The following is a 21,623-nucleotide window of genomic DNA, read 5'->3' as shown; positions in this document are numbered from 1 at the left end:
TTGCTGATCACAGATAAATGACATGGAAGAATAGTCCCCAGAAGCTCAGAATTCTTATTTCAGTTCCACCCTGAAATGCTAAAACTTGCCGATCAGCGATCACAGATCTTGCACAGATGATGTCTAATCTAGTATATCTTGTTTTCGGCAGGACTGGATGGGGACATTTAGTGCTGCAAAACACACACATGAGGGCAAATTGAGAGCTATCCTAAGAAAGAGTGTGACTTTGAAGCATGTTATATAGCTTTACAAACTTTGAGGCATGTTAATTGATAGGGCCTCGCAAAAACATTGATGTTCCATCGCATTTGCACCCCGCCCTACATGTAAATTAAATTACAAATAAACGACACAGACACACCAACCCTGCAAGCCCAATAACTAGCTACGTTAAAAAAAAATATCCACATCCTAACTACTAAGTTTACCATCTATACAATTCAGTGAGATCATTGGACAAAGAGATGCACGGCTCCTCAATGGCCTGGTGAATTTTCTTCATTTTTGGTGAACGATGTTGTGTTTCCTGTTCATGCTTCCGCGGAATGCTGTACTTCATCATCATCATAGTCAAAATCTTCTGCTTTCCAGTCATGATTTTTTAAGAGCCGACCATTGCCCTTGTGACCATTCTTTGCTACTTCCAGGTCATGTAATTCAAGCTGCTTTCGTACCCAGGGAGGGTCGTCTGGTTGGAGCCATATTTTCTCACGAGTGTCCTTGTGTTTGAAATCAGGATAGTTGGCCCATGGTTTTGATTGTCGGTTATCCCACCATTCATAAGGATTGGCAAAGAAGACTTGCCACAAGTGAAGCTGGTCTATGTGCCTTTTCTCTTTTAGCATTTGAGCTGACAAAGTAAATAAAAAAGGTCTGAAAACTTGATAAGATTATAAGAGATTGCTAGCATGCAATGGGCAATTGAACAAGAACAATTGGCAAAACTTACGGGTGGCAGATAGCATTGGTGATGGATGTACTGAGTCTTCATCATCCTGAGGCTTCTTATTTTGATCAAGAACATAATTCAGCTCTGTGACGTGAATCTGAAAGATATGGGTTTCGAACTATGAAACAATAAAAGACAATGCATTGAAAAGGTGCATTAAAAATCATTTATATAGCAAAGCAACATGGAATAAGTAAACATTGTGAACATATTTCTGTTTATTAATATCCGTTTTGCAAAATTTCACCTGTCTACAACAATGAGGAACTGGCACATTAAACAAATGATATTATCACACTTGATCAAAGGCTGGGTAAGTAATAGGAATTATACGATGTGAATTCTGACCAAAGGCTGCATAAGCAATAGGAATTCATGTGACCACATCTGACCATAGGTTGCATAAGCAATAGATGTACATTATAATTTATAAGACACAACGTCTATTGATATACAACACACTGGTAGGTGCTACTAATATGGAACCACTAGTTGTATCGAACAGACAAGTGCATATTCAGAATGGTTAAACATTAAGAAAATAGTTGCAGCAATCGGACCTGATAGAAAATATTCCGTTCACCACTTGGACTGACTTTGTGATAAAATTTCAGAAAGCCCGAAACATAAACAAGGTCATTGTGCTTCAGATGCTTTAGGCCAACATTGGCCAGCTGACCCATCAACTGCAATGTCACCCTGTTCAAGTTCTTCATTCCGTTACGAATAATGATATAATCTCATTTTCATTTAGCCCAAATCACAATAACAGTTAGTTGAACAAGAACATGCATGCTGTTAACTCATAGGATGATGAACCGGAAAAAACAATAGTTAAATCAGGTAACATTGGGGAACTCCTGTATGGTTCCTGGTTTCTATGAAAAAGTGTTGCTTTTAAGCTAGTTTCTGGTAACTAGTACTTCCTTTGTTTGGTAGATAGATACATCTTTACTTCGGTGGTAGATTGGCTTCTTATTCTCAAAAATGCACAACACAATGTTTCACTTGTTTGTCAAAAGTAATATTAGCAGCCCAACAAACTAAAACCATTTTTGTTCAAATACCTTTTGAATAGCATTCCATCAAAGCCAATTTCTTAATAAACAATCCAAGTGGATTCTTGCACTCCGAGCATGAGAAGAAAGATATAGTCAAACATAAGCCTCCTAATGTACAATTTGGAAATAGTACTTCAAATTTGTCCGGTGTGAAATGCTCTCAGTGCTATTTTATGATGTACCAAATTATTTATAATTCATGGTACCAACATGATAGACCTTCAGTTAGATGTTTTCCACCTCAGAAGCATGGAAAATTGGTTCTTACCAGGATAGAGCAAATGGCATCATAGAAAGTTCCTAATGATTTGGTTATAACTGTTTCCAGTTTTGAGCCTCGCTCTTTGTTTGCTTATAGGGCTTAAGACCCGAAATTTTACACAAGATTTACATTTCTTCTATCAGAACAAACAAAATAGTCCTATATTGATCAAAGCACATTGACTCTAATAGTGATTAAACAAGAGCTGAATCTTCCATTCTTTCTAGTTGCAACAGGCCACACAATCCAACCACTGACGTTTTCTATCAAGTACAGGAACCACAATAAAGCTTGAGGAACATACTGCAAAGCAAAATCCACACCAATAATAGCATAGAAAGAGAAGAAAATCCACCCAATTCCTAGGAGCACAAAAAATTTTCTGCAGCAAGCGAAGTTGGAAGTGCTCAAGGAGAGAGGGACTCAACTTGAACGTGGACGAGCTCGAGGAGGATGCGGGCGACGAGGGGGAAACCGAGAGGAAGGTGTACACCCTGGGGTACTCATCGGAGCTATTGCGGTACGGCCTCACCGGCGCGTCCAGGCGGCCGATGAGACTGCACGAGTTCCAGGTGAGCCCCTTCTTGCCGACGGAAGAGGGGCGCCGCAGCATCGACATGCGGTACGACACGCTCTCCGGCTGCCCAGCACCACATCCGCCTCTGCCGCCGATGTGGAGCAACCTCCGGAACGCCGCCGCCGCCGACGAATGCACGGTAGCGGCTCCGCCGGCGAGGCGCCGCAGCATCTGTCTCGGCTTCGATTTTTTTTTTTTGGGGTACTATTTTTTCGAGGGTGTCTTTCCAGTTCGGTGGCAAGTGGCAACTCAGGCTTTTCTGACAATTTCTTTGGGCCGAGCTTCGGCTGTTGGGCTGCGTGTGTGCCCTTTGGGGGGTACCGTGTTTGGGCCTTGCCGCTGGGCTGGATGGAATAGCAATTGTGAACTTTGGGATTTGGTTTTGGTACAAAATTTTCGCGGCCTTTTCATCTTGACAGCAACCTCAGGTACTGACAAGCCTGTAACAGTAGCTCTGGCTGGTGCTACGGACGGTCTCTTGTTCTTCCGTTGAACACTTGGACTGCCACGCATCGATTGGCGAGACCGCGAACCGCTGCATTTTCATCCGTATGTCAAAAGAATTCCTTGACTTTGTGCATACAACGAGTGTCATGGGTTGAACACGAGATGTTTAGTTATGTTACTATACAAATGTACAACTTAGTAAAACATTTCCGCTGCTGATGCCAAATCGTAGTGAGTAGTGACCAATCAGAAAGCGTAAACTATTTAAATGGACAAAGAAAGGCAGAGGCAGGAAGAACACAAGACAGGCGCCACGGTCTCCGGTAAATAACCAGTTGGCCGAGGCAAAACTCACACTTATACAATAGGCCTGAGAGAGCAGCTCCAGCAGTCCTCTTTCCCCAATCCAACTACTATATTGGAAGAGTTGATTTACTTTTCTTTTTTTTCAATAATTATTAGAACAACCCAATAATTCATCTCAACTCTCCCTAAATAAAGGAGAAGTTGTGACGGGTCCATAGACCTGGGGTCCTCAATGTGCCTGTCTTTTCACAACGCTCAGTCCAACAGGCGGCGCAGTGACAATGCGCGCCTGGGCCGGCCCAGATACGTGACGCCAGGTCATGACCACGATCCGACCACCGACCGGCGCCCCACGACCAGGAGGCCTAGTCGGCGCCCCGACCAAGGGGCCTGGTCGGGGCTAGAGCCACAATCCGACTCCGACCAAGTTCCCCCGACCGGGGATGTGCCTCTGATCGGACCGGCGCATATTGCTCCCTCCCGACCAACACGGTCAGGACCGCCCGGGGATGCCCGCTCGGTATCGGCCCGGGGAGCAGATGGAGCGGATAAGGGAAGATGCTCAGGTCAACCACCATACAGAGGACTGTACCTCGCCACGCCTTGCGCACGTAACGCACAGTGCCGCCCTGCCATGTCAGGTGGGCACTATGCTACCTACCTGTCACGACGGAGTGACCGGACAAGATGAACAGGGATGGAGTGCGATAGCCACCCTGTACCCGACGACGTGGGCACTGACAAGATTAGGCAGCGCCCATGCACCTTTTCTCTCCCTCTCCCTGACTTGTAAGGCCGTCCCCTTGAACTATAAAGGGGGGCGCGCGCGCGCTCTCTCTCTCAATCGAAGACTCTCTGACTCTCTCCAACACTCAGCACACATTTGAGCCCCCGTCACTCTCCTCCACTCGGACCAGAGCACGACCGAGCCTCGAACACCCCCTTCTCCACTCCTCGCTCGTTTGTACCCCCACTGCAAACTTTGAGCACCTGGGCTCAGGAATACAATCGACCGACCGACCCCCGACTGGATGTAGGGCCTGTTACCCGAACCAGTATAAATCCTAAGTCATTATGTGCTAGATCATATCCGATCTAACGCGTGGCAAACTACGTATATTTACCTATCGGTCAGATTCCGCACCGACAAGTTGTGACTCTCCCAATACGGTAGTTAGATTGGGATGAGATTATTAGGAGACTGTAAAAGCAACTCTCCTAATAACAATAAAAGTGATATTGGGACATCCCAATTCACTATTTATTGAGAAATATTTATTGGGAGATTGGAGATGATTTAGCTATACAGAACTGTAGATGCCTATGCACAATTCAGTAGACGACTAGTCTGCGGTCATAGTGGTAAATGGCCGGAATACTTGACACTTGCAGGATTAAAAACCTGATGCGTTACAAATGTTCCAGACATCAGTAGAAGTGCAGTTGGGAGATGGAAATCTAACACTCTTCTGGACTGACAAATAGTATGGAGAATCCTCTCCTTGCATCTTGGCTCCGGAGTTGTGCAAGATCATCAGACCAAATATCAGGAAAACAAGGACAATATCACAAGCTCTGAACAATAAAATATTGTCGGCAGAGCTACAGTACCAGCCATTTCTCAGTATGTGCAACTTTGGCATGCAATTCAGGGGGTCCAGCTGACTGCTGGGATTGAGGACATGGTCTCCTGGAGGTGGAATCTATCTGGAACATACACTGCAAGATCAGCTTATAGAGCCTTCTTCCAGGGAGCAATCAAATTCGCTGGAGCAAAACCAATCTGGTGAGCTTGGGCACCTCTGAAAGTGAAATTCTTCAGTTGGTTGGCGGTGAAGGACAGGCTGTGGACGGCCAACAGAAGGCAACATCGAGGGCTCCAAGATCAAGCATCATGGTGCTGTGCGATCAGGAAAGGGAAACAGCAGACCATCTGTTCGCGAGATGCACGTACTCCATGCAGGTTTGGCAGCAGATCAGCTCCTTGCTTCACATTCAGAACCACGTCCCACTGCACGAAGTTACACTCATTGATCGGTGGCTGCTCAAGCGAAGTAACATGACCGTGCTGAAAAAGCGAGGCTTGGACTCAGCGTTTATGCTTATCTCCTGGAGCATTTGGAAAGAACGGTAGAGCACATCAGAAGCAAGGAGAGGGGTCAGTGGCACTAGTAAGCTAATCCACCTCAACTTCTAGGAGCTGTGGTTATGCAGTCTCTTCTAAGAGAAGCGATGCAGGCAAATATCCTCTTCTGTGAGACGACTGTTTTTCTGGTTTGCATGGCGAATGCCACCAGCAGCCCACAAGAGTTAGCGCTCTTCCAATGGAAAGCCTCTTTAGCCATTGCCAGTTCTCTGTCCTCATGGTCACCAGCAAGCAACTCCACCTGCTGCTCATGGTTGGGCGTCACATGTGATGCCGCAGGCCATGTCGTTGAGCTTAGCCTTCCAGGTGCTGGGCTCAGGGGCCAGCTTGACGCCTTCGACTTTGCTGCGTTTCCAAAGATCAACAAGCTCAATCTCAGCATCAACAGCCTTGTCGGTGCCATACCGGAGAAACTATGGCTGTCGCGTTCTCTCCAAGAAATCTATCTCTACGACAATCACCTAAAGGGCACAATAGCATCGGAGATTGGAAATATGACTGCGCTGCAACAACTCGACCTTTCATTAAACCAACTGGAGGGTGAGCTCCCTGCAACGATCTCATCACTCCAATATCTAACCTATCTTGACCTGGACAGCAACAAGTTCAATGGGTTGGTTCCGATGGGCATAGGTAACCTCACAAATTTGCAGTTCCTGTATTTGTCAAATAATCGCTTCACTGGACGACTTCCCCCATCAGTTGAAAACATGAAGCTTCTCAAAGAATTGTCTCTCTGCAACAACAGCCTCTATGGTGCGGTACCACCTTCCGTTGGAAATATGACTGCACTGCAAAAACTAGACCTTTCGAACAACCAACTGGAGGATGAGCTCCCTGAAACGATCTCTTCACTCCAATATCTGACCTATCTTGAATTGGACAGCAACAACTTCAATGGGCTGATTCCAGCGGGCATAGGTAACCTCACAAACTTGCAGATCCTGGTTTTTTCATGCAATCACTTTACTGGGCCAATTCCCCGATCTATCAAAAACATGAGGCTTCTTAAAGGAATGAATCTATTCAACAACAACCTCAATGGCACAATACCTTGGGAGATTGGAAACATGACCTCACTGCAACAACTTGATTTTAGGAATAACCAACTGGAAGGTGGTATACCAGTAACCATCTCAATACTCCGAAATCTCTTCTACCTAGCACTGGGCACAAACAAGTTAAGTGGTAACATACCTATAGATCTTGGCAACAGGCAGCCACTCGTTCTCATTGGGTTAGCCAACAATAGCTTGTATGGAGAGTTACCACAAAGCCTATGCAGATCTTTTTTTGTTACGAGTGCTTGTTTTAAACAACAATAACTTGTCAGGCACATTGCCATCATGCATCCGGAATTGTCCAAATTTACAATCTCTTAGGCTGAGCCAAAACCATGTTTCTGGCAACATATCGCAGGTCATTGGAGTCCATTCCAACCTAACTGTTCTTGATGTCTCTGAAAATCAATTTAGTGGAACACTACCTCCAACTTTATGTTCATTTACTTCTCTTCTGATCCTGGATCTATCAAATAATAATCTCTCCAAACTCCCAAGTTGCTGGTGGAACTTGCAAAGCCTGCAATTTTTGGATTTGTCAAGAAATGCCTTTATTGGTAAACTTCCAACTGCAAGGAACCATCTCTCTTCTCTTAAATCACTGAACCTGGCATACAACTATTTTCATGGAGAGTTTCCGTCTGTGATACAGAAATCTAAGAACCTAATCATACTCAACCTTGGGCGAAATAGGTATTCCAGCATAATTCCGTCATGGTTAGGTGTGACAAATCCTAGGCTAAGGATTATACAACTACGGTCAAATATGTTCCATGGAAATATTCCAAGAAAGTTATCACAGCTCGCTTATCTCCAGCTCCTGGATTTAGCTGACAACAACCTGACAGGATTCATACCAACTGAGTTTGCTGACTTGACGTCCATGAGGCGACGGAATACAGAACAGTTAGTGATATTGGTCGAGTACTCTACTCAGTATCCATATTTTGATCGAGTTGATATAAACTGGAAGGATCACCACGAGATATTCCAAAGAACAGTGTCTCTAGTTACAGGCATTGACCTATCAAGCAACTTCCTCACTAGTGAAATACCTTCAGGGCTCTCAAATTTACAAGGACTCAAGTTCCTAAATCTGTCAAGGAATCATCTATTTGGCACTATTCCAAAATATATTGGTGACTTGAAGTTTCTTGAATCTCATGACATTTCATGGAATCAACTAGCAGGCACTATTCCATCAAGCATCTCAAACTTAATGTATCTTAGTTCCTTGAACCTATCCAGCAACCAGCTATCAGGCAGGATTCCCAAAGGCAATCAACTCCAAACACTGGATGACCCTTCTATTTATGCGAACAATTCTGGGCTCTGTGGTTTTCCTTGAGCATAGCATGTCCAAGTGACTCAAGCTCAGTACCAGCATTCGATCAGCAGAAGGGATATCATAAAGACCTTGAAGAATTATGGTCATGCTATTGGGTAATTGCTGGGTTTTAGCTTTGGAATATGGCTGTGGCTTGGAGCTCTAGTTTTCTTGAAGCCTTGGAGGATGGCAATCTTCGAATGTGTGGACAAGATGTAAAATATAGTTATGATTGTATTATGTTGTTGGTTGCTCAGCTCAGTATTTTTAGACTACAAAAGATTGTATTATGAAGTGCTCAACTAAGATCGTAGATGCCCTATTATCTAGTTTACACTACACTCTGCAGTTCCCCACCCCTGTTGGAATGCAAGTTCACAATCAACCAATTCTGTGATTAGTACCAATTAATAGCTTTCCAAATTATAAAGGAACTTTGGATTGTAATATATAGGATATATTAAAATTGAAGTATGTATTCCTGTGAAAGGGAATATTTGGGTACTGCCAGTCTGTAAAAAAACATATTATGTAAAAAATGATGAAAGGGAGTATTTCTAAAATATTGAACTGAGTGAATGAGATAACAGCCAGTTTGTATATATAGTTTTTTGAGTGTGTACAGAATACCATGGTGTTGGAAACTGAGGGACTACCTGATTACCAAAAATATTATGGTATTTAGAAAGCTGTAATTTCACCATGTTTTTTTGGGAGTTTCTACAAACCCAGTGAACCTTTAGTTTCTTTCAAAAAGTGAGAAGTAAAGCAGAAGTTCTCATTGATCTGATCTTACAGACCCATTTTTTATTATGAAGCATTCGTAGAAGATATACATCAATAAAATTAAGGACAAAAGTAAGGGAACTTGAGCCTTCTCATTTTTTGTATGTAATGGGTATGTGACCACGTGACCCTCCGCTGGATCATATTGCTTGTCTGTTACTCTGATCAGGATTACTAAGTTGCCGTTGAACTAAAGCGATTGCTTTAAGTTTTAACTAAACAACACCAATCAAAGTCAAACTATAATTTTGGTTCCTAGGCCTTACAGTGATATTGTTAGATATGAATGGTATCGTATTGATGTGCAGAGGAAGTACCTACTGATATGAAATAATTCACATCATGACAACTATATCTAGCATCAGGTAGCTCCATGACGTTCATGAATACCACCCCGCCAAACTTGCAGTTACCTTCGAACACGCCTTGAAAAAATGCTAAGAAGATGGGTGAAAAACTGACCGGGACTTCAAGCTATTCTTTCGTCAAGTCCAGTGTGCATCATGTTTCAGAGAAACGTATCCGCATAACACGGCGCATTCCCCACGTTAACTCAGCGGTTGACTGCAGAGTCTTCAATCCTCTGCCCATACCATTCCCAACGAACAACTGCTCATACATTCTGAAGGCAAAGAAACACGTTCAGACACTGTACAATTCAGCAGCAATTTTCCCAATTAAGGGTCAAGAGTGGCAAATATACTACAATGCGCTCAAAAGCAAACAATATGGCCAAAACAGAGCAAGCAAACGCCTCCATTTTTCTCAGAGATTTAAAATTTCTGCATTAAGTTAGCGAGCATACAAAACGGACCAGGATGGGGGAGAGACTCAACCTGAAGTTGTGACACCCATTAGGATGGCGACGAGGAGGATTCCACGGAAACAGTCGTCGGAATTACCGTTTTACGGCCTCCGGCAGGGCGGGGCACGCCGCGGCTAGGTGGAGCGGCCGACGCCGACGGCACGGTGGCGGCTCCGCCGATGAAGCGCAGAAGATGGAGTTCTCAAGAATTGTTGGGCTTGCACTAAAAAAAGAATTGTTGGGCCTGGTCCCTGGGCCACAAAAAACTCGGTTTCTTCTCTCTCTCCTCTGTGTGTGGGCTGCGGCGCTGCGCTCTAGTTAGATGGGCCCGAAGGTTTCTCTAATAAAAGGTAGGCCCAAAGGCTGCCGCTCACATATATATTTTTCCACAATTATTACTGGTGTGCTATTATCGTCGCCTATGCGAAATGGAACTCAAAATTCCTCCTAACTTACAACTGAGGGGTTTTGACTTTCATAGACTTCTTCTAAAAAATACAGCTAATATTGGTGGATGGAGGGAATACCATACCTAATAGAGAGTAAAAAAAAAGAGAGTCAATTATGTTTATGCATGTTCGACAAGTATAATGAATAAACGTAAAAAAAAATATGAATGTTTCCTTGATGTGTTTATGGAAAAAAGGTCTAGTAAATACCCTAGTCTACACACACAAAATGGATACCGTGACTATACAGCTCATGAGATTTCAACCTAGGAGGTTTTACGATTAAATAGCCTTGACACCGATAGTCTAAGATAATAGTAGTTTCTTTAAGTTTGATGAATCTTTTAGACAAGGCATAACAAAAATGTGAGATATTGGAAATTTAAGCAATTGAAAATAGTACAAATCGAATCTAGGAGACTTCATTCCCCTTTTCTAGGAAATTGGCTAGGGAGAGCTTCATATTATCACATATCATAGCATATACTCCCTCTCCCCAAAAAGAATGGCTTTTTGGAATTTTTCAGACAGATCATAGATGAATGAAAAAGGCGCATGTACCCTAGTTAGTTCAGATTGCATATAGAAAATAGAGAAAATATGTTTCCATTTAATCATGCATGCACGAGATCAACATGCCAAATTATGCATGCGTAAGATTTAAATCCTAAAACGTCATTCTTTTTGGATAAATTTTGAATGTCAAAACATCATTCTTTTTGGAACGGAGGGAGTATGTTTCTTTTGTAGTGGCTTTTGCAAAAGAGTATCATACATGTCGGATACATCAATTTTTATAATTCAAATATTTGTTTCATTATTCACCGGGCCGTTGTGACTTCGATTTATTTCCAGGATCATCATCAGTTTGAGAGGTTTGTAAATTTGTGCCCTTACGGCCAGCACTTTGAATGGTTAGTTCCGTAACCCCAACTACCCCGGGGCCACCTTGGCGTGGTCGATCATCCGGCCTTCCCCCACGACCACGAACGATCCCAACTCGTGGAGGCTCTCGACCGTCTTCCCCAACGAACGGACGCCTCCATCCATCCAGATCGCCATCCTCCTCCTCCAGCCCTCCTGGCTCCTGCGCTGCCGCCATGAATTGATCCCCTCTCGTCCCCTGGTAAGAATCGTGCCCTAGCTCCCTCGCTCTCCATCCCCTTTCCGGCTGCGGATGGAATAATCCGCCCAGATCCTCGCTCCTCTCTTTCCTGGATCCATACGGTTCGCGGCGCGCGCGTGTGGCTTCTGATCCGGCGCGGTAGTGGTTAGGATTCGATCCATCCCGCTGCACCACTGACCTTCATGTGTCTATCTGTTTGCCAGGCATCAAGGAGGAAGGAGGAGGAGGAGCGGCGCGCCGTCAGCGGCGGCGCGCGGGATGTCGTCGTCCAGCTCGCCGTGCGCGGCGTGCAAGCTGCTGCGGCGCAAGTGCACGCAGGGGTGCGTCTTCGCGCCCTACTTCCCGCCGGACAACCCGGCCAAGTTCGCCAACGTGCACCGCGTCTTCGGCGCCAGCAACGTCTCCAAGCTCCTCAACGAGCTCCCGCAGGCGCAGCGGGAGGACGCCGTCAACTCGCTCGCGTACGAGGCCGAGGCGCGCCTCCGCGACCCCGTCTACGGCTGCGTCTCCTACATCTCCGTCCTGCAGCTCAGGATCAAGCAGGCGCGCGACGAGCTCGCCGCCGCGCGCAAGGAGCTGGCCAGCTACATCGGCCCCGCCGCCTTCGCGCCCTTCGTCGCCCCGCCGCAGTACCACCACCACCAGTACGCCGGCGTGCCCCTCGCCTCCGGCGCCGGGATGGGGCTCGGCGTCGGCGTCGCGCCGCAGCACGGGCACGGGCACCCGCAGCAGCAGATCATGGTGCAGCACCAGCAGCACCTCCACCACCACCAGCAGATGGCGGAGGCGCAGCAGCTCGCCGCGACCGTGGAGGTCGCCAGGGAGCAGGAACTTATGATGAGGCAGGCCGCGGCCTACGCGCACGCCGTGCCCGGGAGCAGCGCCGGCGCCACGGTCGCCGTCGTGCCGCCCGACGCGGTGCCGTACGAGGGCGGTTTCCTCTTCCAGCAGCAGCAGCAACCGCCGCCGTCGCAGGCGCAGACGGCCGTCGCGCTCACGTACCAGATGGAGCAGTCCCCGCCGCCATCGTCGTCGGGCCAGTCGCATCCTGAAGTGTCGCACCAGCAGAATACGGACGGAAGCGACGAGGGCAGCGGTGGCGGCGGCGTGCCGCCAGCCTGATCGGACGGCCGGTCGCCCGCACGCCCGCCACTGATTTGTCCTTTCTTTAGCCTTTTGTGTTTTCTTTGGTGTTCCTTGTTCGTCATGATTTTTTTTTCCCGTCTGCTTCATCATCGGCATCAGCATCGATATTGGATCCGTGCCTCCCGAAGGCAGGCGAGGTGGATCCTTCACAAGCAAGGTATTCTTCTTCTCACATATATCCGCCTTTTCCTATTCTTGATTCTGGCCTTCTGTTTGATTCTCTTTTGACTTTCTTGTTCTCTGAAACGATAGTTTTTGCATAAAAGTTCGGCTACTGTTTTAAACCAAAGAGCACATGAAAAATACTCAGATAAACATTATGAGTCTCTACTAATTTTGTGGTTCAAACTGCAAGTTATTTTGCAAGTGCGAACTCCATGCACTGATATGTTCTTAGTGCATGTAGATGAACAATGGAGATTTAGGGAAAAGTTATATTTAAGTAGGTGAATTGCTAATCCATATTGGCATAATGATATGATATGGCGTGGCTTCATGAAATGACTATCCTGCTGATGTCATATTAAAGTAGTACTAACTAGTATTAGTGCTTCTTGCATATGGGAAACCAGCTGCTCGAGCTCATGCATGGGTCCATCCTTGCATATCTAAAAGGCAATTTAACATGTGTAACACACAAGTTAACACATTGCAGCATGTAAGTCCGGCCGTGGCTTGCTAAGTGCCCAAGCCAGCATTCCACTGATTACACGAGAAATGCTAGCTGGGCATGGGGTTGCGTATGTACACATGTTCAATTCCTTAATTTGATACATTTTGTGTTGCTAAACTTAGCTATCCTCCTTTACAGTTGTGTGTTCTTACAGTGTGTCCCTGCTAGAAGATGTAGCTTAATTAACTACTATGAAAAAGGATTGATATATGCTTTGAAGTGCTGACAGATAGTAAACAATACTGCTAGTGGGTTTATGGGTGATCCCGAAAAAAAGATTCTGGCCTTCTAGTGTGTCCATGACGATCCCCAAAAGATAATGTACTGATGCCAAGGATGCAATGAACCTTCCTATAGTTGTTTAGTAATCTCTCTTTGTTGCTTAAACAGTTACTGATTGCAGTCTTAATTAGTTATTTTCACTAAGCATATGAGTAGGCAGAACAGTTTGATGGTTATTAATAAGAAACACAAGTGACCAATTCTCAAATTTTTAATCTGTGGGTAAACGAACAATGGTCTTCTAGGTTAGCACTAATCTCTACATGCATGCCTATGATATACTTATTTGTGTTTTCATGCGTATATACCCTCTTTCTATCTCTAGCTGTTGCTAGAAATAGGCAAACAGTTGAGCCCCCCTGCTGTATCTCACTATATATAGACATCATGCATATGGTATATATATGAAACGCCGTTTATCACCCATTCAATTTCACTCACTGACATATCATTCACCTGGAATTATGCCTTGTCAGGTTCCTCATGATCAGTTGCCTTTCTTCCTCAAGAGTTAGAGCCAAATAAATGCAAGACAGAAGGAGTGGTAGGAAATGGGGACAGATATACTCATCATGGATCAGTGTAACACAGAGAATTAATGGTGGGAAGGTGGAGAGATGTGAGTAGTAGAGGTAGACAGACACAGTAGAGAGAAGCATGCATGGTGTGGCAGAGAGAAGCATGCATGGTGTGCTTCAGTGCCAGGAGGGGAGCAGCAAATGGTGAAGTACTGAAGTGAGATAGAGAAACAAAATGCATTCAAAGCTAAGGTGTATGCACTTTGCAGGAGGGAGCAGCAAGCATGAATAAAGATATTAACAAGAACAGTAGGATGAGCAGCTAAACATATAGTATCCTCGTTCACTTTGCATTTGTTGTTGAGCATATATATCCAAGTTTCATCGCTGTTATTAGTATTCTTTCGCCCTTACCTTCTTTTTTCCTTTTTTTTTTCTCATTCATAAACTCGTCCTGCCATCTTGTGTATAAATAAGTAGAAGCCTCTCTTTGGACATAAATGGATGGAGCTAGTCATTTTATTGTGACACCCATTTTTTCTCCAGTTAATACTTATTGTGTACGTAGCCTTCATGCCTATGGAGGATAGGGGCAAAAACTGAAGCTCGCTTCGTCATCATATAAAATCTGTTAGTGCCTAGATACTGTCCCATCAATGTCGTAATTCATAACATTTTTAAAGTTGTTATTTCATTATTTGGAAGAATGTCAAACAAGAAGTTGTATGTATTTCTTGGTAGTATACAGCTCTAGTCCTAAACGAAGCTTTTGTTTCAAGTGGATTGGAAGAGTTCTACACTTCCAGGATCTTAACAATTAATCTCTCAAGCATGTGTACCGTCACACCAGTCAACTTGCCAATAGTACAGTACATATGCTATCCCTTTTCATTCATTACACATGGCCGCTACTCCCAGTGTACTCACCCCTGTAGCCATCACATGCTAAGAGCTTTTTTTTAGCTAAAAATATTTTAGTTTTAAAATGCACAATAAAATACACACACGGTGATGGGCGATAACGAGAAACCTTGATCGTTCGTAAATTTAAAATCCAAACTTTATTTGATACTTCAATAACTGAGAGAGATTTCAAAACCTAGTCATAGCCTGCCTTTTTTTCTAAAAAAAATGGGTTGATATTTGTTCAAATCATAAAATGTCCAATTACAGATGGTATACTCACAAACAGGAAAAAAACATCTCTATCTCATGGTATGAGAAGAAATCAAGTTTGATAAGAAAGCATATAGTACTAAGTTTGTTGTGGTTCACAACTGTACTCTTTCTGTAGAAAAGTCTTAGATGTGTCCTGATGCAAAAGATCATGACATATCAATGTACTAAAACAACAAATTTTCACTTGCGGTAATTTACCTAAAAACTTGTAGCATCATTCTTTTCCTATAGATTGTTCTGTGTACAGGGAGCTAGAGTGAGAAACTGTTTGGACAAGTAGTCTTTAGCAATGGCTTTTATGGATTGCACTGAAATCAAAGGATCTCACAGACAACTAGGGCTGACTTCCCATCTCCCCAACCTGGCCACAATTCATTTTCATATTCCATGGCTAGCCTGTGTCATTGTTTAACCGATCCCATAGCTAGGAAACCATATTAGCTGGCCAACTAGGTCTACTCCACCCATGCACATTTCTTAATCCTCCTCGCAAGCTGTTATGTAGAAAGTGTAGTGCAAACCAAGGTTTTGGTGTACGTGTAATCTAGAGGCTTAACTAAGCTCCTTGTCCCCATGTCAAGCTATTGACCCACATTACAAATTCAGGAATCAGAGAGCTCGATCTAGCGTTGTACTAGCAGACAGTGGTGGCACCAATCAGTGCCAATGGCCATGTTGTGGTAGGGCTCCCTTGCATGGGAGAAAGAGAGAAAAACAAAGCTCTATGACATGGCCATCCCTTCTTGATACATGCCAAAATGTAAGGAGAGCAACAGCCTTGAATTTACGCAACTGTCTAACACTATATACGGGAAAGACCCCTGCTACACGTACAAGCAGACCTCTACACAAGGAGTGACTGACCACCCGGTCCCGCCTTGTCAGCCGCATCAGCGCACACCGATTTATCGTGGAAAACCCTTTGTTCCTGCAGCAATTTTCTCCATGGAATTCCATGGCTTAAATGCAGAAACAGACGGGGTCGCTTTGGTGTATCTAACTCTGGGGACCTCTGAATTTAGTCCCTAGTTGTTGTTGCTGTTGCTGCTCCTGGGCACGGTTTTGGAGTTATTGCCACGACTATCTGCCGGCGCTATGCAGTTACCAACGCTAGCAGTAGGAGCTGTCGCCATTCCCTCAGTCTGCGCTATCTTTGTAATTTGTGAGAGACCTGTGCAAAGATTAGTGGTATCTTTCAATCATTGGACTCGTCCAAAAGGACAAGTGTTCTTTTGCGCGTCCTGACTTACACAACAGTGCATTGCTGTCTGGGCCAAAAAGGACATACGAGATATACGTGCATATATGAAGGTAAAGCTGCAACTATGAGTCTATGAGCACAAGGATACTGAAAAATTAAACGACCAGCAAGAAACAGGTTCAAATAAGGTATGTATCAAACTGCAATGCAACAGAAATTAATATGATTCTGCACGCTTCCCTTCTGGGCATCTTGATTACATGTCTCAACAAACATGAACACATGAAGAACAACGTTGTAGCTGTTACCATCCAGATGGAGAAAATTAAAGAGATTGCATGCAGATGCCATCATCTGGACAAGATCATGCATGCAAGCAATGGTCCATCTGCCAGGCCAGAAAAGATCAGATGGTCGGTGACTGGAGACTGATCCACAAACTTAAGCCTACAAGAAGGGTTAAATATGAAAAGGTCGCTCGTACAGGGCAACAGCCCACATCCATTGCAGTGCCCATCTCCCTCATCGAGTGCACGCATTCAGCATTCAATGCATAACATCATGACAGGAACCACGCAGTTGGAATGATGAACTTATCGTGAGCCATTGCAAGAGCAGCTTATACAGGCATACAGCTAAAAACAATCATGTCCAGGTCGCCCATTCACCAGGCCACAGCAAACAATAGTCCACAATGTCTTACATGTCATGTCCCTGAACTGAGAAAAAGGATGTTATTTTGTAGCGATCGATACAGACAAGGTTCTTGTGATTGTTCTTTGCTTGGTTCATTCATTCTATTTTGAAGACAATAACTTGTTTCAATCTACTACCACATTGAAATCAAGCAAACCGATAACAAAAAAAAGGAAGTTGAGAACAAGAGGTGGAACTGCTGGATGGTTGTACCACCTCAGGTACAATGTTATCAACTCTTCAAATCTTGCATCGTTTCCGACTCGACTGGCTTTGAGGCCAAGATCTTGCATACCGGCATGGTCTCGTTTTTACTCAGCAACTTGAGCGATGGATGGACGGGAATGTTATGCATTAATACCCTATCTCCGACATCGAGATTCGCCAGGTCCACCTCAATCTTTGGAGGGATGTGCTCAGCTGGGCAGAGATACACCAGGCTGGTCCTTATTTTCTGCAAAAAGCCTCCTGCATTGTCAATCGAATTTGATAGTCAGGTCAAGCACAGAAAGCAAAGTAATTCAACAGCTAGCAAATTACATCAAAGAACACCAAAGTATGAGCTAGGTGTTGCACATATGAAGGTGCCAAGTGGCTGAAGATACTGAACATGCCGGAATACTCCACCTTCACCAGCTATTTTTGTGTAGCTCGACTTGTATAGTCATGTGGTTTGTAGCTAAGAAAGAAGATAATGATAAAATGAACAACATGTATGTATCCTAGGTGCACATATACAGGAAGATTTTAGCTGGCAAATCTGATGCATATTGCTAGCATCCTGAGTCAATTAGACTTCAAGAAAGTGCCAAATGTATTATTCATTACTGCAGTCAGATAAATTTGTCACTCCCACCAAACTGTAATTCATACAGTATGATCAACTGGCCACTTAAAAGTGTCGATGGAATGTGTGCAATCGAAGTGAGCAACTTCGAGCAATAACAAGTTTATACATTCAGATTTATACAAATTGATATTAAGTATATTTCTCATAGAAATACTTTCACAACCTTTATTTTACAACTTCCACAAATTATACAAAGTACAAACTAACACTCAGGCTACGCAAAGTCAAAAGCAACACTTTAGTATAACAGAAGGCAGTGCATGTCAGTTAATATAACGAGCCAACATACCATTAAACAAAACCTTACTAAGAAAGACTTCAAAACCCAGAAGTAGATGTATAAGCATGTCCAGTAACTCAAGAAACTGACAAATGCAAAAAGCAAGAGATACCAACTTGTAATATTTTGAAAAGATCTGCCAACCAGTATGTCCTACCCTGCTCAGAGCGTCGACTGACTGTGCATATCAACTATGAGCTGTATGCTTCCTGAAGTTCTATTCATTATTTTGACAGTTTGGCACTAACTGAATGCTGCTTAAACAATTAGGACAAGTCTGGAGGGTCTTGAGAATAAGCAATAACTGCTATGAACTTATGGCATCATAAACATGCAGCTATGATGATGGCTTCCCAGGTAAGACTAAACCAATGTATTGAGACGAGAAAATAAGCACATTGAAGTCAGCATTCAGGCCAGTGAGTCGAGTGTGGGAAGTTGTCTCTCTCACAATCAACCTGGCTTTCATAACCGGAAGCACATTTGGGACCTATTGATTGTAGTTTATCATTGCAGGAGTACCAAAGTCATGGTTGATTCCTTATTCCAGAGGTTTCGATACAAACAATGACAAGTGACAGGCCAGGACCACAGTTGATGCTGAAGTAAATAATAGAGAATATACGTGCCACTTCTAGAAAACGGATGAATCTAAAAAATGCATCAAACCTTGTATATAGAACTATTAAAATGCCCCTTAAATTCAAATGTTTTGTGAATTAGGATAAAGCTATTGGAATGCCTACAGGGAGTAATATCTTACTGTAGAACTTTTATTAGCTTACCCCAACTTGCCTGGGACTAAAAGGCCTTGTTGTTTTTGTGGTTTTGGAAGAACGAAGCCAGGATTATATTTTTGGAATCCCGAGACAGGTAATTGGTATTTACTTGGGTGATATCTTAACAAAAGTAAAGAAAGAGCAAGAGATACCACACAATTGTTTACTTACCTACACTTGAGAATGTTGCAGTGGAAAAGTTGTTTACATATGCATGTGTTCGTAATCAAAAGAAGTCTATAGACAAATACAATCAAATTGGGTTCTGCCTGCTTATGGCAGGAATGGAAGGGTCTACTCATGATACATAAATATCCCATAAATAATGCTAATTGGTTTCAATTTATTCCTATAATTAGGAAAAAAAGTTGTTTGGGTACACCATGCATATTGCATGCACAGCATCAGTACTGTTATTGTTTGAAGAGACCTTATGTTTAAGGCTTTAAGCATCAGGATTTGTTTTAAGTCAACCCTCTCATGGCATGATAACCTTATAGACAATAGTAGTTTTTTTTTCCTTACACGACCTTTCACACAAGTTTACACCGAATCCACAGAAAAACTCATGCTTCCCCATTCTTAGTTATGGCTCGTGACATGATCACTGGAAGAAATCATGTTTTAAATTTCTTCAGCTCCCCATCCAGCACCCATTTTCCCCAGTATAACATGCAGACAGGCTCAAGATTCACAAAAACAATGCGGACTGCAAGATGAGCAAAGTGGCTTTCAAGTGCCAATTTTGTTCTCATTTTTTATTTTTAAGTTTTGGACAAGTAAGATGATATATTTTGTTTATAAATTGTGGATATATTCTGCACCACAATAGTAGATGCATATTGCCCTCTGTAATCAACAACAACATGGTAACAATCTCCTTTTACCAGATCAGCATGGCAACAATCTAAGTTTAGCATTTCATTTAACTGCAGAGGTCTGATCCTCAAATTCTGAACAACTCCAGACAGATAGAGAAATGCTATGATCAGGAAGTCTCTATTACCTCTACATGATTTTGAAGGGAATCTCAAGCTTTAGCTTGAGATATCTTCTAGTTCGACAAACGATATCCACAACACTGACTAAAGCTCCTTTTTGAAACAGACAATTTCAAGTGCTTTGATAAATGCAATAGAAGAGAGGACATATCCAAGTCCTCGATCTTCACTGTCCATTAGGCATTAGCAAGAAAACATGAGAAATTCAGAAAGTTGAACAATGTAATGGCACAAAAATAAGTCAATGAGTGCCAGTTAGGCAGTTACACCATCTACTATGACTTGCTATTCTTACGCAGCCATGGTATTTGGGTAACTTTGTATCTACTTGTGGAAGCAAACAATTCTTTGTGTTTGTTTCGGACTTTCATTAATGAAAAATAGATTTGCCTAGGTAGGCATGTCATACTACTGCCAATCAAGAAAACTTGATGTTCAGACAAGGAAATGAAGAACAAAACAAGCTGTACAGCCTGTCTGAAATGTCATGTTTACATGGCTGGATGTAGTACTGAAGTACTCAGTTCCTCAGTCTTCACTGAACACCAGCAAGGATCAAAGAGGATCAAAGAGCTTGCTCTACAACTAATATTTTCACACAGGCCACAGCCATGTACTTAGGAAATGCAAGACAACAATTCTAAGTATGTGTTTCAGTATTGAAAAAGAAGATTTCTAGATTGGCATGCCATCTACACTTTCTATGCTGAGCATACCAAGAAATGCTGTTGAAAAACAAAAAGAAAGATGCGATACCTTTCTTCAACCCAGGGCAAGCACTCTCCCCCTTGAACTCAACAGGCAAATTCACCTTCAGCATTGTTCCCTCATCTGCCTGAACCATTACCAAGTTCAATATATGCCCAGTACTCTCATCTCTATGCACCTGCACACAAAGAGCATATGCATCACATAGAGTCCCCTGTATGCCAGACGATATAGGCCTCTGATACTCAAAGCACAGAAAATTTCTATAAGGAAGCATACTGCCAAAACCAGCATTTGGATTTTTGCCCAACCAATAGAGGAAACACGAGGAGGATGGCAGTAGGTCCAAGAATTTATTTGAAGGTCGCACGAGAACAAGAAGTAACTATATGTAAGCCTACATGCTATCATTTAGCAAACAACATTTACGAGCAACAGTTTCCCTAACGAGCATTTCGTCGAACACAAGGTGAGCAGACCAGCGGCCCCCTACCCCGACGGATCACAAAGATGCTACTACTAATTTCTAGATTTTCTAAATGCCACACAGCCAATGGGTGCAATCTTTGGTGGGAATACGAGAAAATCCCGAGTACCTTGATGGGGAGGACGGTGCCGGAGTGCACGACGGCGTTGGATCGTTCGCCCGCGCGGACCTGGAGGCGGACGGGTGTGGAGAGGAAGTAGGGCGACTGCTTGACCATCTCCACCAGCTGCTTCCTTTCGGCGGTGAGGAGCTTCCGGTGGGCGACCCCGTTCCCGGGCGAGGCGCCCGCGAGCGTGAGCAGGACCGCCGGGACGCGGCCGTGGCGGCGCTCCCGCGCCGCGGCGCGCGGCCCCGACGTCTCCCGCGGCACCGCCTGGATCGTGTGGTGGTACGACGCCGAGGCCTCCCGCCGCCACGGCGCCGACACCCCGGCGGCGGCGGCGGCGGCGGCGGCAGCCTTGCCGCGGAGACACTGCGCCATTCTCGGGTTCTGGGTTTAGGGGAGCAAAAATGGAGAT

The 21,623-nt window shown here is 44.0% G+C and overlaps 4 protein-coding genes across 4 annotated transcripts; 2 read left to right on the top strand and 2 right to left on the bottom strand.

Moving 5' to 3' along the window:
• Positions 1 to 207: 207 nt before the first annotated feature.
• LOC117838780 (protein OSB1, mitochondrial) lies at positions 208 to 3,088 on the bottom strand. Its single transcript, XM_034718937.2, has 4 exons — positions 2,704 to 3,088; positions 1,513 to 1,651; positions 953 to 1,049; positions 208 to 853 (listed from the first exon to the last, which is right to left on the bottom strand). Exons 1-4 carry the CDS (start codon positions 3,021 to 3,023, stop codon positions 534 to 536), a joined length of 876 nt encoding a protein of 291 aa, XP_034574828.1. The 5' UTR covers positions 3,024 to 3,088; the 3' UTR covers positions 208 to 533.
• Positions 3,089 to 5,842: 2,754 nt separating this feature from the next.
• Positions 5,843 to 8,160, top strand: LOC140221082 (uncharacterized). Its single transcript, XM_072290411.1, has 2 exons — positions 5,843 to 6,988; positions 7,134 to 8,160. Exons 1-2 carry the CDS (start codon positions 5,886 to 5,888, stop codon positions 8,158 to 8,160), a joined length of 2,130 nt encoding a protein of 709 aa, XP_072146512.1. The 5' UTR covers positions 5,843 to 5,885.
• Positions 8,161 to 11,071: 2,911 nt separating this feature from the next.
• LOC117839369 (uncharacterized) lies at positions 11,072 to 14,565 on the top strand. Its single transcript, XM_034719684.2, has 3 exons — positions 11,072 to 11,305; positions 11,509 to 12,608; positions 13,883 to 14,565. The coding sequence occupies exon 2, from the start codon at positions 11,564 to 11,566 to the stop codon at positions 12,425 to 12,427; it is 864 nt and encodes a 287-aa protein (XP_034575575.1). The 5' UTR covers positions 11,072 to 11,305; positions 11,509 to 11,563; the 3' UTR covers positions 12,428 to 12,608; positions 13,883 to 14,565.
• Positions 14,566 to 16,940: 2,375 nt separating this feature from the next.
• On the bottom strand, positions 16,941 to 21,623 carry LOC117839371 (uncharacterized). The gene is made up of 3 exons (XM_034719685.2): positions 21,215 to 21,623; positions 20,667 to 20,796; positions 16,941 to 17,468 (listed from the first exon to the last, which is right to left on the bottom strand). The coding sequence occupies exons 1-3, from the start codon at positions 21,584 to 21,586 to the stop codon at positions 17,233 to 17,235; spliced, it is 738 nt and encodes a 245-aa protein (XP_034575576.1). The 5' UTR covers positions 21,587 to 21,623; the 3' UTR covers positions 16,941 to 17,232.

This window comes from Setaria viridis, chromosome 9, assembly GCF_005286985.2.
Source record: "Setaria viridis chromosome 9, Setaria_viridis_v4.0, whole genome shotgun sequence".
NCBI classification, from domain to species: domain Eukaryota; kingdom Viridiplantae; phylum Streptophyta; class Magnoliopsida; order Poales; family Poaceae; genus Setaria; species Setaria viridis.
This window is presented reverse-complemented; position numbering and strand designations above follow the sequence as displayed.